At 38.0% G+C, this 12,151-nt stretch overlaps 1 protein-coding gene across 3 annotated transcripts in view; it reads left to right on the top strand.

Annotated features, from left to right (window-relative positions):
* The window catches only part of Arl15 (ADP ribosylation factor like GTPase 15), a 392,761-nt gene that overhangs the window by 273,271 nt on the left and 107,339 nt on the right, over positions 1 to 12,151 (top strand). For 2 of the 3 annotated variants that reach the window (XM_047556317.1, XM_047556319.1), the window contains one exon: positions 9,795 to 10,412. The exons of the other annotated variant lie outside the window; for it this stretch is intronic. In XM_047556317.1, coding sequence (XP_047412273.1) covers positions 9,795 to 9,977 — 183 coding nt within the window. In that variant the 3' untranslated portion in view covers positions 9,978 to 10,412. Of the gene's footprint in view, positions 1 to 9,794; positions 10,413 to 12,151 lie in introns of those variants that run through there. 3 annotated transcript variants of the gene reach the window in all.

Here is a 12,151-nt window from a genome sequence, read left to right as displayed (position 1 = left end):
TTTGAGAATTGTAAACACAGTTCAATGGCTTTATGGTTCCAGTGTACTCAATTGTTGTTCATCATGATATTAATTGAAGGCTTTTAAGAAATCCTTCCAACAAATAATAGATTTATAAGTGCAATGCTCTGCAGATTTACCAGGCACTACTTTAAGTTACTGTTAAGAGTCTCATCTCATTTGATAAGATTGTACTTCCAAAAATAATAATGCAGAGCCTCTTAAAAATAAGGAATACCAGTGAATTCATTTCTTTAGTCTTATCTCCAAGCAAATGTGTACCTACTTAAACATTACTTAGTTTACCTTTGACCTATATTGATAAGGTTATAAATAAAATCATTTGAACAAGTTTACTATTAGATAACAAACCTACATAATTTTCAACTGCATTAAAAACATTGTAACTTAAATATAAAAATGTGTATCTCCTTCAGGGATTTAGAAAACATTTTATACTTTGTATTGGTGATTCAATTAATTTTATAAATTAGTTGGTATGCTTTTCCATTAAATCTCATATGGAGATGTCAGAAGCATTTCATTGACCCAAACTGTGGAAGAATAATGACTACAATAGTACCAAATTAATAAAGACCATGATCTTGTTCCTTTGTTTATGCTACATACATTTTCTTAAAAGTGTGCAAATCGTTTTTTAAAAATGGAAACTAGAGCAGATGAATCACTATGAGTGTTTAGTTCTGTTTTGTTGAGAAAAAAGGAGAAACTTTCTTTCCATGTTTGTTGCTTCTCTTCCCCAACTTAGGGCTGGACTTTACGGTTTGTTTGGCTGTGAAGGGATGACAGACTTGGGGGATGGTGAGGGGAGCTTAGTTTTGGAATGTAAATACATGTAGAGCTTGCCTCCTTTTGTTTAGCATCTCTTTAAACTAAGACAAAAAAAATCAGTGAATGAATGAATAGCAGCATGGTGAAATACCTAAATGTTTGAGTTAAAATTTTTGGATGTTTGAAATCCTATTTGGATCCTTTTCCCAGATCTCAGTGCATTCATACGCACTCAGCAGGAAACTTCATGGAGATGCACATTTGGGCAGAAGGTCTTTGACGGGTGCCTTTTTCTTAACTTGTGCCTTTTCTTCTTTAGAAAAAAGTAATGGCTTAAGTCTGACTGAAGAACAATCTTTTTTGTATGTTCCTTATAAGAATTTACTTATGGTTCACAGATCTTTACCCACCATCTATGTCTGCAGTCCTTGGATTTAAAATAGCATATATCCTACTACAGACTACAGGAAACGCCAAATTAAAGACTTAATGACACACTGCTAAAAAAGACAAAAGGTGACAAATTATAAATCAGTCCACTAAACCTCTAATGTGAAATTCATGGGGGAAAAATGTGCGTTTGAGAAAAGTTTTTTAAAATTCTTGTATTTTGATGCTCACGCTACAGGTAACCTTATCAGTAGAGTTGGGTTTGGATTTGAATCCAGATACATTTTTTTTTAATGATAAGCATGAAAAACATGCAGCAAGTCTCCTGATTATGTGAATGTTTTAACCCTCTAAATTCCACCCATTTAAGAGATATTTGTCTCTTTTTTCTTGCTGTGAACCATGAAGTATCTGCCTGTCTAGTGCTGAGGTGGCTTATTAATTTCCCTCCTTGGGTTTACCTTCACTATACTCCAGTCCATTCCAGTTTCCTTGACCTGTAAGGAAGTAAGAGTGTCTTTTGTCTATTGCTTAAATTCTGGGGAAGGGAGCAAGAACAAGAGGCTCCAGGGGTTAATGGAAGGGTTAGAGAACAGATGGATTGGGAAGGAAAAGGAGGCCTTTTAAAACCTAGTTTCAAAAGACCCCAGTTACTGCTTCTGGCTCATTTTTCCAGCCTTCCCTTTGGGAGGGTCCCTTTCACAAAGGGGCTGATTCCCTCTTAGACTGACAGAACACGCTTTTTCTGGGTGGTGTGGGAATGTAGACCTGGGCTGGTGACCGCACAGCTGGTAGTGGAGTTAGAATCAGAATAGCAAGGAAATCCCTGCTGCATGTCCCTCCTGGGTAGCTCAGAAGAGCTGTATTTTCTTTTGGAGGGGAAAGAGCTCGTTGCCAACATCTCAGCATTAGGAGAACCTAGCAGACATGTGCCAATCAGAAAATACTGAAGACACCTCATTCTGTTTCAGTTTATCTGAAGTTAATTATTTTAAAAAAAGAAACCCTAGCCAGAATGCACACATTTGCACATGAGGGAACCACACGCACACACTTTGGGAAGAATATATCAAACCTAAACTCACCCTTGTGCTCAAGGGTGTGATTCCAAGGTCAAATGTATAAATAAATATTACACATAAATTACTATACTTTTTGTTGTTATGGTGTTTCAGTTCCCCCAGAGGGCTCTAGATGCTGCGACAGGGCAGAGGAGACAAAGCTAGATCTAATCAAATGCCAGAGCTTGAGGCAAAAGTAGAGGTTGTATCAGCATTAACATGATGACAAGTTCACTTACTTTGCTGCTATGTTTGCCTTTTCTTGTTCTACAGTCATTTGGGGAGTTGGTTCTTTCATCTATACAAGTGATCTCTTCATGCTAAGAAATTTGTGTTAAGCAGGAACAGGGGAGATAGGAGACAAATGCAGAACATGATGGTGAAGATGTTAGAAGATGTTAAAGGGGATATGACTCCTTGGAAGAGGAGTAGAAGGAAAATGTTCTCTATATAAATAAAGCATAGCATATGGAAGTGGGAAAATCAGGCAGTATTTGAGTGAGGTCTCTGGTTGTGATAAGCATCTCAGCAAGCAGCAATAAGGGAAAGAGACCTGGGGAGGGACCCAGAGCCCCAATTTTATTGCGGTTGAAGCTATTCTGGAAATTAATTCATTGACCAAAATGGGGATAAGCATTAAAGACAATGTAGCAGAAAGACTGTATAATTCGTGCACCTAGAACAACATAAATGTCTGTGGCTACATGTTGGAAAGTTAAGAATTTCAAGACAATACAAATTGAAAGGCAAAGGGTTAAACTAGGCATCAGGCCCTTGTGAGTGCCAGGCTTTGAGCAACTGCACAAGTGGCATCTGCACAGTGGCACACCCAGGGAGCTCACCCTGTGGCGTGTTGGTCATTCTAATGGTCCTACATTCGTTCCAGGATCTTTTGCAAACGACCTCCCCTCATCCATTGTCTGCTTAATACCTGTTGTTCAGGGATTTGAGGGAAGATGCTTTGACAGGGAATGACAAATACTTGGAAGAAACTCAAAGCAAGATATATCCTACGCACCCTACACTGTTTTCCGTCACACAGGGAGGGAAGCAGAGCAAGATGGTGAACTAGGACTCTCTAGGGATCCCCTGTGGAAACATCAGTGTAAACAACTGCCCATGCACAAAAATATCTTCACAATGTTACCAGAGTCCTCAGCCAGAAGCCCAACTCAGGGAGTCTTACTACATCCGATCTGTCTGGCCACCTGCCATCCCAAAAGTCCAATTAACAGAAATAAAGATTGTGGTAAAGCAGGAAAGGAGTTTATTTCAATTTGATCAGACCAGGAAGACCACTGGTCTAGAAAACTGTCTTTCCGGTTTAAACAATAGTTCTAGGACTATTTGGGGAAGAACAAAAACAGGGAGCCAAGAGGTATGCATATGCATCACAGTGTTGGTGAGGCCATGGTCTGGTTCAGGTCTGGTTCTACTGGTATTCTCCTGGTGCCAGGGCCAGAGACAGGCAGTTTCCATTCAGTTTCCATCCCCAGACTGCAGTGATTGCCTACAAGAAACTGGGACAGGAAAATAACTTGAACAGATTAGAGGAGCACGTCGGAGTCAGTCAAGATAATGAATGGGTCTTCCTTTAATTCCCCCAATTTTAAAAGAGCACCTGTTAAAGGAAGAGATAAAGAATCCAGGTAAGCAATCACAGTACCTGGTTATAGTAAAATATAGTAAGAAACATCACATCTAAGAGGGCAAGAAAGAGAGTTTTATATTACTTATATCACCCCACCTCTAACCCCAGGCAGCGTGGTATGAAGAGATATGCTGTCTACTTAGAGGAAGGAGAGGAAAGTGAGCACAGGAATTTGCCTTGGGCTCTAACACCAAGCCCACCACAGTAAAACCCAGCAGTAGGCAGACCTCTGTTGCCTCTGATTCCAGGCTGGTACCCCGAAACTGAACTTATGCACCTACACAGTGCCAATAGGAACCCAAAACCCATTCAGGGAAGACTTGACCTCCATTCTGCTTTACCACTGACCAACTGCAGTGACCTTGAGTTCTAGATAGCCCTCAGTGACCAGCAGACCTCAGTAGCCACAGGGCTGTGCCAACTTCAGAGGTCATGGAATTCCACCCCAGCACTGTGCTAGCCTCTGTGCCATGACTATTACCCCAATGTCATGGTAGTAGTCTCAGGCTTAGGGACCACACCAACATCCCATCCAGAATCTCTGGGGAGGCTTACTATTGAAGAGCATTCCCAGATAAAGCCAATCTGCGAAAACTGCAATAAGTACCTACTTGAAACTCACAGACATGGACCCATGAGCACATGCACACAACTAAAGAAATGGAGATGTGTGAAAGGCCAGGTGAATTCAAAACCACTGTTTTAAAGAAGCTCGGGGAACTTAAAGAGAAATAATTGTAATATGTTGTAATTGTATTACATCTGTAATAAAATATAGATTTTGGTTAGAATTGAGGGAAAACCAAAAGTGTGACCATCTGAAGTTTTTAATCATGTCAGTGGTAAAATGATTAAAGTTTCATTAAAGTCTCCCTACTCTAAAATTCTGTGATTCTAATATTCATAATCACTTTATCAAGATTTTCGGTTTAAAAGACTTAAAGTCACTCGTGTTTGAATGCTAAAGGAATATTTAAAATTAATATGTAGGGTTAGGGATATAGCTTAGTGGTGGAGCATTTGCTTAGCATGCACAAGGCCCTGGGTTCCATTCCTACATCTCCAGTATCATGAAAAAGAAAAAATAAAAAGTCTAATACTAGATAAAACTTTTCTACTTAAGTTTATGTTTTGCATATTGGTAACTTGGAAGAAATTAACTTTCTACAGTTAATTTTAAAAATTAATAGAGATTTTTAAAAATTGAATAAGAAGAAATGTTAGTTTAGTTTTGTTTTTGTCTTTCCAACTCATGGTCTTGTAGCCTGTGTTCAATACAAACATTGAGAATTAATGAAACTCCTCACTCATTCAAGGAAAGACTTAATTACTGTCTTTAGTAGTACTGGGGAGGGAACTGAAATCAAGTTGGGAAAGAGTTCAACTGGATGTTTAAAAGCATGCAACCAACCAAACAATAAAATACTTTGATGAGGAGGTTAGCAAGTTACAGAATATTCACATCTCAATATTTCAGTGTTTGCTTATCTAATGGAATGGGCAATCTCTTTTCTTATATATCTTCTAGAGCTATTATTTGAATTCAAGTATTACAAGGATTGTATAACTTATGCATACTATTCTAGGCATATATAAGTACGATATTTAAAACCTATGATTATTTTTATACAAAATGATGGTTTCGTTAGTAACTATAGAAATGCTACTTTAATACATAATACCCATTTTGTCTATTAAGGTAATAGACTTTAAAGATAATCTCTTTTAAGACCACAGCAAAGGCAGTTTACTAGTATTCCCTCCACTGTCTTTTGCAGGGAGGGCTGTCAAGCTTCCCTTCCCCAATTTGCTAACTAAGCAAGTCTTTTAACATCTGTGTCTGAGGTTGTCTTAGGTTAAATAATTTCTTAGAAATAAAGCTGAAAATGGAGCTCATGGGAGTTCTCACTCCAAGTGCCTTTGTAACCACTAGATCAAATTTCATCCACCCATGAAGAATAATATTTCCAGCCAGGGCACGCCTAATCCCGAGACTCGGGAGGCTGAGGCAGGAGGATCACAAGTTCTAGGCAAGCCTCAGCAACTTAGTGAGGCCCTGAGCATCCCCAAGCAACTCAGCAAGACCCCCATCTCAAAACAAAAAAATGAAGAATATAGTTCAGTGGTAAAGTGCACCTGGATTCAATCCCTAGCACCAAAAGAGAAGAAGAAAAATATTTCCAAATACCTACACCTTTTTTCTGTTATATATTTTTAGAGAATTCTTCAATCTTACAACAAAAGAAATGAGCTTATATTAAGAAATGTACACAGTATAGAAAGTCAAGTGGATCATATAGAAAAGTTTCCTATAATCCAGCTTCCTTGAGGTAATTAATAGTGAAACATTTGCATTTTTTAAATAATCTATAAAGCAATATACATAGAATTCTGGAAAATAGAACTCACTACATACACACACACACACACACACCTGTATATGTGTCTGTATATAAAAAAAATATATGACAGCTGGGCATGGTGTTGCACATCTGTAATCCCAATGGCTAGGGAAGCTGAGGCAGGAGGATCGCATGTTCAAAGCCAACCTCAGCAAAAGTGAGGTGCTAAGCAACTCGGTGAGACCCTGTCTCTAAATACAAAATAGGGCTAGGGATATGGCTCAGTGGCTGAGTGTCCCTGAGTTCAATCCCCAGTGCCAAAAAAACAAACAAACATATAAAACATATATACATAAACTTCTGTCAAAACCATGTAGCCTTTTCAAGCTGCAGACCTGAGCGGTTGACATTCCTCCAGAGGCTTCTTCAGTTCTCACCATAGGCCTTTTATTTGGTTTTTCATACTCTCCTAGGACTTCTCAATATTAACTACAAAAACTCCATTACAGCAGTTTCTTAATATTTTTGTTTGCTTCTTTTTTAACTGATTCTATGGAATTGTTAGGATTAATGAAATTATAACAGAGATAATTTCTTAAGAGGCCACTGTCTTATTTTTTGGGGGGGGTAGGGGGTGGCCAGCAATTGAACCCAGGGGTACTTAACCACTAAGCCACATCCCCAGCCCTTTTTAATTTTTTTTTTTTTTTTTCAGTGCTGGGGGTCGAACCCAGGGCCTTGTGAATGCGAGGCAAGCACTTTACCAACTCTGCTGTATCCCCAGCCCTTAATATTTTATTTTGAGACAGGATCTCACTGAGCTACTTAGGGCCTTGCTAAGTTGCTGAGGCTGGTTTTGAACTTGTGCTCCTCCTACTGTAGCCGCTGGGATTACAGGTACCTGGCCACTGTCATCTTTTGATTGCTTAAACAGTCAGTCTAGGGCTTTGCATGCAGGTTGTTATTATTTTTATCTGGACTGTAGTCATTCAGAGCCAAGTCTGGTGAACATATTGGATTATGTGGGATGTATCCTTTCCAGATTAGTTCAAAAATAAGGTAATATCTTCCAGGTATTGGGACTGATATGTGGAAACATAATTCCAATAGAAGAATACACACACACACACACACACACACATTTTTTTTTTTTACTGGAAATTAAAAATGTTTATCAGGGATGATATCAATTGGATTATTGCCTGCCTTGATCATTTTTTTAGGACAGTGTGTTCAAAGTCTTTAATTTGAAACTTATTTGTTAAAAAAAAAAGTCAGTCTTGTTTTACTTTAGGATTCCTCATTGCCTTGTCGGTCAGAAAGTGATTGTTAAATGTAAAGTTGCTGTTATTACTGCACATGGATTCTTGAGCAACAAGTCTCCTCTTCAGGCTAATTTTCAGCCTTGATGAATCTGTCCCAGAAAGAAATGAGGTGGGACAGTGTTTTTGTGCTTTTCAGGAGGGCTTTGCTTTTACTCTAGGCCTTCTAAAAGGATGCAGATGACTTCAATCATTCTCCCTCTTTTGTAGTCTTATGTTTGTCTTAATCTCCCCCTCCCCTCCCTTTTTTGTGTTTTGTTTCTTCCTCTGTGAAGGGAAAGTAAAGAGACTCTTCCCTCAGCCCTCCCCTCTTCTGCTCCCCTCCCTTTCCTCACCTCACCTCCAGGGTGGGCTGAGACTTGAGGAAGAACCTTAAATCTGCCCTTTGTTAGGCACTCTGATGACTAAAACTGTTGGAACATTGCTAAAATGAGTTTTGGAGGTGTTCCCTTCTCTCCCTGCTTCCCATTTTCACGGATTACTAAGACTTGGCTCCATTGCCAAACAAGGCTGATACTGAGCCTCAAATTTTGACCCATTTTTTTGTCAAGTTTTTCTTAATACAGAAGTTGCAAGCTTTAGAAGAACAGTGATTACTGTTCTTATAGCAGAAGTCAACTTCACAATTGCTGAATTCCATATCTTGGGCTGAAAAGAAGCAGTTTGTGTACAAGATCTACAGCCCCTTGGGTTGTAAGCAGTAATGCCTGCAGCAGCCAGAGTGCTCAGGGCAATCTCTTTTGACCTAAAATAGTTATCCAGGAAATGTAATACAAAGCCTTAAGAATAAGGGGCATTTCCTAACTAAACAAATTAGTAATAATGGAATAATATGCTTTCTTTTTTAAAAAAGTATAGAAGTATATTTGAACAAATAAAATGAAAGCTAGAAAGTTTACAGATTTTTATAGGTAGTTGATGACTAGTAATTTGAGGTTGATTGGTAGAGGGAAGTGAGGGCAACAGACTTTCCTAAGTTACTTGTTATGAAGTTCATGCCAATACTGCTGTCTTCTCCTGTGATTAAAAAGTTAAAAGCGACTTTTTATTATAATTAGGCATTTTAACAATGATGGAAAATACAGAGAAATGCGAAGAGAACTTTCATGTAGGCTTTCAAAGATCAATGGAAATTGAGGGGTGTTGGAGGGTGGTAAAAACACCTTTATCTTACAAATTCTGGCAGAAGTTATATTTATAGTGAAACACGAACAATATTGCCCAGATGTAGTAATGAAATTGATTGGGTAGGGGCTGGGTTGTAGCTCAGTGGTAGAGCACTTGCTTAGGAAGTGTGAGGCCCTGGGTTCAATCCTCTGCACCACATAAAAAATAAATAAAATGAAAATATTGTGTTCATTAAAAAAAGAGAGAGAAAGAAAATGATCAGGTCATTTGCAGAACCTTGAAATAACTTACATGGAAATTATTTGTAGTGTTTGTTTCTCCTACATTAAAAATTAATTTCTTCTCAGACTTTGAATAAGCCACAATACTGAACTGACAGTGCCAGAATATACAGCCGTGCTGCAAAATTACTTTTAATTAATGACACTTTGTCAATGTAAGCCTTCACTTTTCAATCTAGAAGAGGAAAGAAGACTAGAATGTTACAAAGAATTTTCTAGAGCTTTTTACAAACATTTGGGTAAAATGTGAAAAGCAAAGAGGAAGCACAGGGCCTGGTAAAAGGTTTCTGCACTTCTCTTGTTCACGTGACAGAGTAGCCGTCAACAGACACCCCTAGAACTCGCCACATCTGGTAGAAGTGCTGCCGGAGCTGAAGGGGCAGTCTTGGTGTGGCTTTGGTGAAGAAATGAGTCAACAGACCAGGAGGAGAGAGAGCCTGGTTGACCATCAGAAACCATACTCCCAGCCCCTGCGTGTCCTGGCACTGTAGGAGGCCAGCAATAGAGGTCAAAGTCTGAGACTTACAGTTATGAAGAGCATTGACTTTGTACTTCTGAAATTTTGGACGATATAGCCCAGTGGTTTGGGCACAAAAGTTCGAACCATCTGCATAATCTTAGTAATCCACTTGACAGCAGCACTGCATTAGCATCCGGGAGGATGGAGTTTAGAAGGCAGTCTGTATGTTCACTGGCCACCCTATGTGCACTAGGACACACCTTCTTTTCCTTAGATACCTTTTCTTACAGTTCCGCTTTTGTGGGGTTACTCATCTTTCCTCAGTCTTAACGTGAAGTGTTTTAAACCTTTGTTTATGTGCCCAAAGGTCTTCTGGCAAGTTTCTCAACATGAAAAAAAGAGTCTGCCTCTGAGTTATAGAAGTTATTTAGTTCCTCTGACACAGAGTGCTACATCAGCTGCAGGACAATCAAATATAGCTGCTTTTGGAGACAGCAGAACGAAAGCAGGAGCCAGTCTCACATTTTTCCATGACTCACTGGTGTATTGAAGGTCTAAGTCTCGTGCAGGTTAACCCTCACTTTCCTGAGAACCAGTGTTTCCATGAAATCTCTGCTGCCTTTTTGAAATGGTGAAGGCAGGCAAGACCTCCAGCACGTGAACTGCTTTTGATTTGAAAGAAATTCTGAAGTAATAGAGGACTCCGGTTTATGTATCTTCTTTTGGCTTATGTATGTGGGAAGGAATCTCCATGAGGAAAATGGTGGCAATGGCAGTCTGCTAACAGGCAAATATTTTGCTTATGTAATTTTCTACTTTTCCTTTCCATTTCTGTAAAGACTAAACATGTAAATAAATACTTTTTAAATAAAGTAACTCAAGAGTATAAACCATGTAAAACTGTGAAATAGTATTTATCCCTATATTTAAAATTTTTTAAAAATTAATAACATACCAAAAAATAAACTTTATCTTCCTGTTTCTTTTAAGAATTAAAGATAAAAATTATTTCATCTCGGGCAGGATCCAACAAAAATTCAATATATGTTAGGGATAAAATCTATTGATAGACTTATTTGTGAATGATAGCTGTATTCCAATTTAGGAGGACAGTTATTTGCATTCCAGGATAGTAAATAAGGGGACCAAATTTTATGAACGCACCATTGATTATCCATTTTGAAAATACCAAGAGGATTACTGAAGTGTCTTAGATTGGAAAGAGTCCAAAGTGGATCAGTATTTTTACAGAGGAGAATTTTGCCCTGGAAACTTAAAGTTTTGCTTCTTTTCCTGAAAATGTACTTTTGAAAAATCAGTCTGAAAACACTGAGAACAAAATGAAATCAAACAAAACAAAAACCACCCCAATTAAAAAATCTCAGTTTCAAAAGGAGTACAAATTTCATTTTTTTTATCTTTCAAATGGGCAAAAAATTCAAAATTCAAATTTCAAAAGTCCAAAACTCAAAAGGCAAAAAGGGATACACATGATGAAAAGAGAGCCTGTCTACCTCAGACGGGACAATGACAGCCCCATTTAAGTGCAGGTAGACCAGAGATGCATGGAAATCAGTATGTTACTCATTTTGCCTAAATAAGCCTGTTTTATTCCATTCTGCACAAAATATTAATTAAAATTGAAACAGTATGTTCTTGATCCCTGTTTTTCAAGCTGTTGGTTGCAGTATGATTTGGGAGTCATATAAAGACTTTGGTCGTTTTCATTTTGAAAAAAGCAACAAAACACTGAATTGAAAAGAAATTATGAAAAGTAACAACACAGTTTTTAGAAATATTTTTAATTGTACAAGTGTATATATACACATATATTCAAACGTGCTGGATTTCAATAACAAGAGTATTTCATGTGGTGAATCATGGTCAAAAGGTTCACAATCCTTGATTTTACTTTGCTTTCAGTATTTCTTGAATGACTGGCCATCCAGGTTCTTTGGAAAGCAAAACTGTTTGAAGATTCATATCCAGGGTATCCCTGTGAAATGTCATCTTCATTGTATCCCAGAAGTAACTGTGGCTACAGTTCTGGAAGAAAACATATACTATTGACTATTAGTCATCAATAGTTAAACTAAGACTATTGATGGCACCAGGCTTCTGAATTCAGTCATGTCTATATTTCAAGAAGCTCATCAGCACTTGGGAGATGCAATCTAAAACGATCAGTGTTTTGTCTCTTTGTTTTTGTGGTACTAAGGAACCAACTGAGAACTTGTGCATGCTCAGCAAGCACTCTACCATTGAGCTTTATCCCCAAGCCTTTTTTGTCTTCATTTCATTTTGAGACAGAGTCTCACTAAGTTACCCAGGCTGTCTTCAAACTTGCAATCCTCTTACCTCAGAATGAAGTATTCTTAAAAGTGGTGTGACAAAATATGAGGAAAAGACATTATATATTCTACCATGAGAAGTACTAGGCAGAAAACAATTTGAAATCACACTGGATCCTGTGAATTATTTAGCTTCCTGGGTCTTTGAGAATTAAAGAAGAGAACCAAAAGACTGGAGAACAGAGAGCATGACTGGGGCTGAGTGTCTTACCTTTGGCTGTTTTTTACTTTTGTGACACTATTTTAATATCTTGCTTAGGCCCAGTTTTCCGTATTTTTTTAATATGTGAAAAAGCAAACATTAGAATTAAAAAATAGATAACATTTGTTTTACATGATTGTAATGAAGATTGTTAACAAAAAATATTATACA

Source organism: Sciurus carolinensis, chromosome 6 (assembly GCF_902686445.1).
Source record: "Sciurus carolinensis chromosome 6, mSciCar1.2, whole genome shotgun sequence".
In the NCBI taxonomy this organism is placed as follows: domain Eukaryota; kingdom Metazoa; phylum Chordata; class Mammalia; order Rodentia; family Sciuridae; genus Sciurus; species Sciurus carolinensis.
This window is presented reverse-complemented; position numbering and strand designations above follow the sequence as displayed.